At 53.0% G+C, this 9,452-nt stretch overlaps 1 protein-coding gene across 2 annotated transcripts in view; it reads left to right on the forward strand.

The window, feature by feature from the left end:
- The first annotated feature begins 238 nt into the window (after positions 1 to 238).
- Positions 239 to 9,452, forward strand: part of SRL (sarcalumenin) — a 13,756-nt gene continuing 4,542 nt past the window's right edge. Inside the window, exons 1-3 of one of the 2 annotated variants that reach the window (XM_077762529.1) lie at positions 239 to 292; positions 5,333 to 5,434; positions 6,207 to 6,302. In XM_077762529.1, the coding sequence (XP_077618655.1) occupies positions 5,365 to 5,434; positions 6,207 to 6,302 (166 nt within the window). In that variant the 5' untranslated portion in view covers positions 239 to 292; positions 5,333 to 5,364. Of the gene's footprint in view, positions 293 to 3,575; positions 3,881 to 5,332; positions 5,435 to 6,206; positions 6,303 to 9,452 lie in introns of those variants that run through there. The other variant, XM_077762530.1, reaches the window with a different exon arrangement.

The raw sequence follows: 9,452 nt of genomic DNA on the forward strand, positions 1-9,452 counted from the left end.
CCATCATCCTCACCATCATCCTCACCATTCCCACGATCCCCACCATCACCACCTGCCTCACTGTCACCACCATCACCATCACCATCACCATGATCCCCATCCCCACCACCATCATCATCACCATCTCCATCACCATCCCCACCATCATAATCACCATCACCATGGTCATCATCATCAATAGTAGAAGGCAGAAGGGACCTGTGGAAACAGCTGGATTCACCAGAGGAGAATTGGTGCTGTTACAAAGGCACATGCCAAGCCTTGGGTGACTCATCCAAATTGGAAGCCCCCAGTAGGTATACAAGTCAGGAGGGCCAGGAGCAGAAGCCTTGGGCTCAGGATTATTTGATTTATCAGTGGTTTGCAGCTTTGGCTGCATGTTAGAATTACCCAAGAAATTTAAAAAATGTTTTTTTAATGTTTTATTTATTTCTGAGAGAGAGAGAGACAGACAGACAGACAGACAGAATCTGAAACAGGCTCCAGGCTCCAAGCTGGCTGTCAGTACAGAGCCAGACGCGGGGCTTGAACCCATGAACCGTGAGATCATGAGCTGAGCTGAAGTCGGAAGCTTAACCGACTGAGCCATCCAGGCACCCCAAATTTGTTTTTGTTAAAGTCCTGATGCTGAGGATACATCCTAATTCAATCAGAACTCTTGAGGAGAGGGGAGGAGTGGCACCAAGAACTGGGTGATTCCAGAGTGCAGCCAGTGCCCAGAACCACTGGTTCAGAGGCAGTTTTATTAGGAGGTGTAGACTAGTGCTTCTGGAAATGAATCACCTGGGCATCTTGTAAAAATGCAGATTCTGATTCAGTGGGTCTGGGCCAGGGTCAGAGAGTCTGCATCTCTCCCTGGGTCCCAGGTGATGCCAGTGCTGTGGATGCTCTGCTCCAGGGCCAGGCTGCCTTCTTTGCAGCTCTGTAGTTAAACGGCTTCAGCCAATTGTCAGCTGAGTGTGGGGCAAGGCATTCAGTGTCTCAGATTTCAGTCCTCTCAGCTGTAAAATGGGGATAAACATAAGACTTGTCTTACAGAGCAAGTGAGACTAAGTACAATGAGCAAGGTCAATTCATGTTTTATGTATATAAAGAGCTTAAGCATTGCCTGGCACCCTGAATGATTGTGCACATGTATCTCATATGAAATATATTACATGTATCTTGGTGCTGAAAAGGACTATCAGTCTCTTTGGGTTAAACCAAGTTCCCGCCCTAGATTTCTCCCTGGGGAGTTGAGGAGATAGAGATGCAGGTGGAAGAATCAGGACATATAGGTATTCCGGAGGTAACGGAAGAGAATTTTAGCGAGTAACCTCCAGCTCTCTCTCTCCGAGGGACCAGAAATTCTTTTTTGTACCCAGATGTGACCACAGACCTCTCCATAGCACTTTCTGGGGGCCAGGCAGGGTTCCAGGCTTGGGGAACACAGGAAGGATGAAGCCTTGGCTCCCATAGTTCAGGAGTGGAGAGAAGGCACGTGCAGGGAGGGGTGAGGTCCCAGTGAGAAGGGATTCTCCTGTGTGCCCCCAAACACAGTTGGCATGGAAGGCCTGGACAAGGAGTAGGTACTTCTGGGCTCCAGTCTGTCATCCAGACGGTTACCGAGGAGGTTGGCTGAGGTCATGAACTTGGAAGTGTCCTATCAGTGTAAGCGGTTCCTTTATTTCCTTCTTCTGAATTTGATAGCAAGTTGCTGCTGTGGGGGCTAATGAGAAAATATTTGTTCCTGGCCCCTGGAGGGTGCCCCACCTTTCAGAGAATAAGGTGTGTGGGGACTGGGATGTCAGAGAGGGACCCCAAGAAGTGGCTTTTCTTCGTGGGAGGCAGAGATGGGAGACCAGACTGTCCCTAGCAGAGGTGGGATGCTGCTTCCTCAAAAAGCATCTCTGTGAGTCAAGGGAGCCCTGGGGCTGTGTCAGCTACCCCAAGGCAGGGGGCCAGTCACCCCTCATCTCCCTATGCCTGCAGAGTCCCCCTTCTTAAACAGGTTCTAGCCTGAGTGGGAGGGGTCAGAAGGGATAGGCCCAGTCCTTTCTTCTGACACCACTTTGCACATGAATCACACTCCTCTCCTGACCGAGGTCTCCAGTACTTAGAAGGCCCCTACCTTACTCTCTCCTGCTGCCTCTTTGCCCTCAGCTCTCCTGGTAAAGCTGTCAGTCCTTAGAAGGGGATCCCTTGGGAAGGGGTTGGCTAAGGCCATCGGGAAGCTCTTGGCCCTGCCTTGGATATCTCCTTCTCCTCAGGCCACGTCCCCTCTAAGGTAGCAAGGCCAGCAAATGCCTGCCCTGAAGGGAACAGAGTTGGATGTGTGACTTAATAAGGCTGAGAGCCACAAGTAATCCCCTAAGTGCTTGCCGTGTAACCTAAGATGATCTGGCCCGCATACACCTGTTTTCACTCCTTTGCTGATAGCAATATAAAAAGCATGCCGGCTAATGACTCTAGGAAATGACAGGGGTGGAATGTCCATGCATCTGTCCTATCTTGGAAAGATCTCTTGGTGAGCCTGGCTGCACGTGCCTGCTGCAAGGTTGAGGAAGGGCTGGAAGGGATCCCTGAGTTTCCCTCCCCGTAGTCGTCAGGACCCAGCGGAGGCTTGAAGAGTCAGGGCTGGGGTGGGGCTCTCAGGGCGGCTCAACCACTCACTCCTCCAGTGGTGGACAGTGGTGATAACCGCCCCCCATCTTGGAAGGGAGGCACAGAGATGCACACTCTGCTCGCCTCAGAGGGCAATTATGAGAGCGGGAGGGAAATGAGTAGCCGCGCGCCCCGGTCCGCACCTCACTCCTGGAGGACGGAGCTAGGTTGTGTTAGTCTTTAGAGAAGCAGAGTCAGTGCCAACCCCGTGAAACTGACCAATGGTGTTCTAATCATTTAGAACTGCAAGTTTCCGCCTCGGGTGGCACAGAAGATGTTGGCAATTTGTTGGAGAATCATTTTTCTGCCGGAGATGCAAGTCTAGAGGAGAAGGAAAGGGCGCTTTATGCGGAGGCGGCCCCTCAAGAGAAGACCCTGGTCCTTCACTCCCCGGATGGCAGGGAGGCTGAGAGCTCGGAGCAGACAGCTGCTGGGGCCCCTGCTGCTGCTGCTGCAGGCCCGGGCTCTGGTCCTGAAGCCAGCCTCTCCAATGCCTCAGCCTCAAAGTCAGCTGCCCCCGGGGACCTTGTGGGGTCTGGGGAGCAAGAAGCGGGTCCACCAGGAGGGGAGGACGGGCCTGAGGAAGAGCTGGGTTTGGGAGAGGGACCAGGACAGGAGAGGGCTCCTGGGGAGGCCGAAGAGGTCATAGGCGACCACCTCGAGCAGGGGGCAGCAGTAGGGGCCACGCAGCTTGAAGGCTCGGGGGCCTCTCCGGGCATGGAGGCCAAAGAGGCCCATGCCCCAGAGACACGACCAGAGGACAGCCCAGGACCTGATCAGGAGCCAAAAGTGCCAGACAGAGTCTTGGATCTGGACACGGAAACTGAGGAGGGGACCGAGGACCATGGGGAGCCCATCCTCACCCTAGCCTTGGAGACCAGCAGTGTACAGAGCTCCGAGGTGGGGGGTGACCAGACGGACCAGCCCCCCGAGGCCCAGGCACCAGGGCTAAATGAGGAGGACACCTCCTCTGAAGAAGAGAGTGGTGACCACAGTGGAGGCGAGGAAGGAGAAGGCGCTCTATCTGAAGAATCTGAGGAGGACAGCGGTGACGGGGCTAGTTCAGAAGAAGAGGATGAAGAAGAAGAAGAAGGGGGTGCCCTGGAGGAAGCCGGGGAACCCCAGGAAGGAGCAGCAGCTACAAGCCCTGGGGACGAGGAGGCCCAGCTGATCTCAGGGGAATTGAATGCAGGGCCTGAGGAGAATGAGACAAAGGAACCCGAAGAGGGACCTCAGGGTAGGGGGTTCCCAGAATTAGCAGACATGTGTGGTGGGACAGGGTGGGGTGGAAGAGCCCCCCTCTGCCCCCTGTCAGCTCCAGGTTTGCTGGTTGGAGGCCTAGGCCAGGATGCCTGGCCCACAGGGCACCTGCGGGCTGCTCATTAGCCGCTAAAGCCTGTTCAGAGGGACCTGGGGGAGGCCTCACTGTGGAGGGTCTAGAGGACTCTGGTCACTTGGGAGTTAGGCCCTCGGGAGCCTCCCTGTTAGGATCCCTCCATGCACTTTAACAGGGACAGTGCCTTAACCTGAAGGACAAGGGACGTAGTGGCAGGACTTGAGGCCATGTCTTGGCAAGCTGGTGGAGGCGGGTGCAGGTAGGGTCTGGTTGGGAGCCCCCTGGCGTCTCCCCTTGAAGGCTGGGCCAGGTCCGGTGGGGTGAACGGAGACCAGGGTCAGGATGGTGAGAATAAATCTCAGGCTGGGGGTGACAGTGATGTCCTTCAGATGGCCACTTGGAGAAGCAGCAGCCACCCCCTCAGCATGAGGCGTGGGGAGCAGGGGAGGGAGGTGTAGTGCAGCCCACATGCCACATCAGAGATGGCCGCCCCCCCCCCCCGGCCTTTCCCCTGTCCCCTCTGTGCTGCTACCCAGGCTGATCCCTGTGGAGAATCCCACTCCCCAGCTGCTGCGGGGGACACACAGATGCTTCTCAGCTCCCATTCCTTGTGAACTGGTCTCCCAGTGCCCCTCACGCCCATGTCCATCCCACCCAGCACAAAGGCTGGGTATTAGAGGCCCGTGGCATGGGGACCCCTCTCTGGGAGCCTGCAGGTGGTCACTGGCATCTCTGGCTTGGGCAAGAAGCAAGGGTTGCCCCCTACCCACCCCCGCCCGCAAGACTCCCAGCCACAGCTCCTCCTGCCCAAACCCCACCAAAGCCTGTGTGATGCTGATAAGATGCTCATTCATCAGGGCAATTGTTTGCCTAGAGCCCAGCCCTGACTTCCAGTGCTCTTACCGTGAAATGCAGACTCTTATAAACCACTCCTGTCTTGGGTCCTCATCTTCACCCAATTTACTCCTCACAGCAGGCTCCCGGAGGTTTTCGGAAGCCCCCGCTGAGACTTTGTAGGCACCTTAATTAACTTTCCAGAGGATTTGTCCCTGTCTCCCCACTGGGCCATAGGAACCCTCCAGGGCAGGAGCTTTGCTTTGGGCACCACTGCATCCACAGCATGAAGCTCAGTAAGTGCTCAGTCAGTATTTGTTGAACACATTAAATGGATCGTGGAGTTTAGCAGAAGTTGAGTTTGGGTTTTCAAAGTCCCTCCTAGAGCCAGAACTCTGTTCAGTTGAACTTGGCAAGCCTTCCTGCAGCACTTCCTTGTGCCCTTTCCTGTCTTCCAGGGGCTTAGAGCCTGGCTCCTAGCTTTGCCCTAACCGCCCTGCTCTCTACTTCTCTCCCCAGAAGAGGCGGAGGATGTGAGTGAAGAAGTCCCAATGAGGGACCGCTCCCACATCGAGAAAACTCTGATGCTGAATGAGGACAAGCCCATTGATGATTACTCTGGTAACCAGAGGAGGATCTGGAAGACGCCAGGCAGAGCCTCAGGGGCTGGGCTCTGAGGGCAGCAGCTACCCAGGCCTGAGAGCCCTGGACGTGGGGGGCTTCATGGAAGAGGCTCAGAGCAGTGTCCAGGGCTGGGGTGGGGACTGTGGATTGGCAGGGAGGAGGAAAGGCGAGCTACCGACAGGGGCCACTGCAAGGGTAGGGGACAGATCCCAATGCTGCCATCTGGGGCCCCGTGCCAGTTTTCATGCTGTGGCTGGGAAGGCTTGTTAATAACGGTTCATCCCATCTGCTTTGATTTTTACAGTTTTTGAAGCCCTTTTATTTCCGGGATTTCATCCTCATAATAACCTAAGGCTTTCAGTGGGGCTAATTGCCTCCTCTTAATTGATGAGCTAGCTGGGGCTTAGAGCAGCTGCGGTTTGCACAGGGCACATGGCTGGATGGGAGCAGAGGGAGGGGAGGGTCTAGAAAGCCTGACCTGGGAGCCAAGCTCCTCCTTCTGTGCCTCACATCCTATGGGCTCCCAGTCTTGCCCTGGAGGGAGAAGAAGATTAGGTTAAAAAGTTCCAGGAGATTCTGAGGGTGGGAAGGGAATGCCTTTCGGTTAAAGATTTCTGAGGGTTGGGCTGTGGACCAGCTCCCTCCAGCAATGCTAACAGATGGCATTGTGAGGGTTGGGGGGGGGGGCCTACTCCTGACCCGCCTGGGGGGAGGGTAGTGAGCCGGACCCTCTCCTTCCTCCCTCTCCTTCACCTTTCTCTGCTCCCAGTGGTGCTGCAGCGGCTTCGAAAGATCTACCATTCGTCCATCAAGCCCCTGGAGCAGTCTTACAAATACAACGAGCTTCGGCAGCACGAGATCACAGGTACCCTTGTGTCTGATGCCCATCCACACTCCCTGTGCCCTCCGGAGCTGTGTGAGCAGTGGGCACGAGGACAGGGAGCTGAGCTCTTCTGAAGTCTCCGATGCCCTGGTCACATGATCATCTTTCCCCTGCAAGATTTTCCTAACGGGACCAGGTTTTGTGGAGATCGCTGATTCTGCAAACATTCACACTTGAGTAGTGCAGATGTGGTTTCCAAGGGCAGCGATGCCCGTTCCGTCCCTCCCTTGCTGAGGGGCCCACGACAGCCCCCTGACTGCGAAGGGACCATATGCTAAGTCCCCTAATTGCAGGAAGGCCTGCAATCCTTCCTTTCTTCTTATGGCTTCTTTGCTTGGCTTTCCTTGTGTCGAGATTCTTTTAAACGTTGATTTTCAGAATAATTAAAACAAAGTATACTTGTCTCTGTAAAAGAAGAATAATCAAATAATGGAAAACAAGTACAAATTGAAAAATAAAAATCCCTGGGGCTCCTGGGTGTCTTAGTCAGTTAAGTGTCCCGCTTCAGCTCAGATCATCATCTCACACTTTGTGAGTTAGAGCCCTGCATCAGGCTGTCTGCTCTCAGCACAGAGCCTGCTTGGGATCCTCTGTCTTTCTCTCTCTGCTCCTCCCCCTCTCAAAAATAAATAAATAAATACATACATACATACATACATACATACATAAATAAAAATCCCTTTCTTGATTTCTAGTTTCTCTGCTTTACTTCCAGTGACTGCCACTGTCCTAGTTCCTTGCAGATACTTCCAGACCAGACATTTGCTCTGTGCACATGAGCACATACAAGTATGTCCTCTGTTAGTTTGACACAATGATATCACATCACACGGTTGTGTATGTGCAGCCCCGCTTTGCTCTGAGCCTCTGAACGCACCACACTAGATGGGTCACTGTTCTAGTGATAGACAATGGGGTGTTTGCCATGTTCCATTTTTATTGTTTTTAATTATAACTTTTTAATTTCTTTTTTGAGAGAGAGAGAGAGAGTGTGTGTGTTAGCAGGGGGTACAGATTAAGGAAGAGGGAGAGAGAGAATCCCAAGCAGACTCCATGTCTAGTGCGGAGCCTGAAACGGGGCTTGATCTCGCGACCATGAGATCATGACCTGAGCTGAAATCAAGCCAGATGCTTTATAGACGGAACCATCCAAGCACCCCGCCATGTTCCATTTTTAAAAATGTTACAGACACTTCTATAATCGTTACATATTCCATGCAAATATATTTGTGGGATACATTTTAAAAAGTGGAACACTGGAGTTAAGCATTTTCAGAGTCGTCCCCAAGTTGCCGTAGGTGGTACCAGTGTGAGGCTACAGTGTCTGAGAGCTCTTATCCCCCGCAGCCACGCCCTTTTTGCGAGTCATTTATCTTTGAAAACCTTCACAGTGGCATCCCACTGAAGAGTGGTTGGCATTACACACCTCTTTCTGTGCAAATTGGCTATTTCCGTATTATTTATGTGATGGATGTGCTTGATGGCTATAAAGTGGGTTGGGTCCTCAGGATGCGCATCATCCCTGCTTCAGGAATAATGGGACCTGGTGCCCAGGGAGATGCTGGGCATCCAGGATCACACGGCCGGAACCAGGAGCTAGAACTCTCTGCTTCTCGGAGAGAATGCCGTTTCATGATTCCCCGACTGCCTGTTGCAAGACTAAGAGCAGATGATCCTCTCCAGCTTCACAGAGGCTGTGTGAGGTGGCGGTCTCCCTCCTGGGGCTTTCCCGTCCTCAGCACTTGCCTTTGCCCGCAGCCCCAGACCCAGCGGCTGGGCCCGGGAGGCTGCGGGCCAGTGAGGTCAGGGTGCTCTGCAGGGAGGGCGTTCCTGGGTCCGGATCCCACTTTCTGGGCTTGGCTTCTCTCTCCTCACCTCTCCCAGTGCAGGGGACTGCACCGCGTGCCTTGGGGCAGCCTCCGAGGCTCACCTGTGGCCTCCTGCACAGGCCAGTAACTCCCCCTGCTGCAGACAGCCGGAACAGCAGCCCCCAGAGAGCTGGCTGGTTCCTCTCTCTACTGGATGCTGGAAGGTTCAGTTCTCCTTGTCTCCTGAGCCTGGGTAAAAGACACTTTTATAGGATCTCTGTGGCTATAACTGGGGACTCCCGCCACTCCCTTAGCCTGCCTATCCCTCCCTGTCCTCAAGGCAAGGGTTGCCGTCCAGAGATGCGAGCAACTCATTGTGTGTATTTGCAGGCAGGGAGGAATGGGGCAGGGCCATGGTATCAATTTCAGGCGATTATATATGTGCCTGACACTTAGAGACGTTGTCTTGGTCTTCTGGGACTTAGTTTCACCTTAACAGAAGGAAAACTGGCACAGTAAGAAGCGAGGTGCTGAATGAGAGGCATACTGTACTCCTCTTTGTAAAAAAATTAAAGGGGGAATGTGATATCTGCTAATATTGCTTCTCCCATATGCATTAAAATACCAGAAAGGTGGGGCATCAGTTAAGCATCTGACTTAAACTCAGATTATGAGCTCACGGTTCATGGGTTCAAGCCCTGTGTTGGGTTCTGTGCTGACAGGTCAGAGCCTGGAGCCTGCTTCAGATTCTGTGTCTCCCTCTCTCTGCCCCTCCACTGCTCATGCTCTGTCTCTTCTCTCAAGAATAACTATTAAAAAGATTTTTTTAAATACCTGAAAGAATATGTAGTGGGTGCTATGGCCTAGGAAGATTGGGGACAGGAGTGGGAGACTTTTCACTGTGTACCTTTTTATACTTCTGATTTTTTTAAATTAAAAAAACTTTTTTTTTTTTTTTTTTTTAAGAGAGAGACAGTGTGTCTACATGAGCAGCGGACAGAGGCGGGGGGAGAGAGAATCCCAAGCAGGTTCCATGCTCAGTGCATAGCCCAGTGCTGGGCTCGATCCCGTAATCCTGGGATCATGACCTGAGCCAAAATCTAGAGTTGGACGCCCAACCGACTGAGCCACCCAGGTGCCCCTATACTTCTGATTTTTGAAGCAAGAAATTAAATACTGTATATCAAAACAGAAAAAAAAAAGAAAAAGAAAAAAAAGAGGTCCTACCATTTGGGGCCTATGTACCAGACTCAGGGAGACAAAGGGTCTGGAGAATTTGAGGTATAAACTAGGCAGGGCGGGCCCTCTGTGCCGTGGCTTTGAG

Source organism: Crocuta crocuta, unplaced genomic scaffold (assembly GCF_008692635.1).
Source record: "Crocuta crocuta isolate KB4526 unplaced genomic scaffold, BGI_CrCroc_1.0 scaffold234, whole genome shotgun sequence".
NCBI lineage: Eukaryota > Metazoa > Chordata > Mammalia > Carnivora > Hyaenidae > Crocuta > Crocuta crocuta.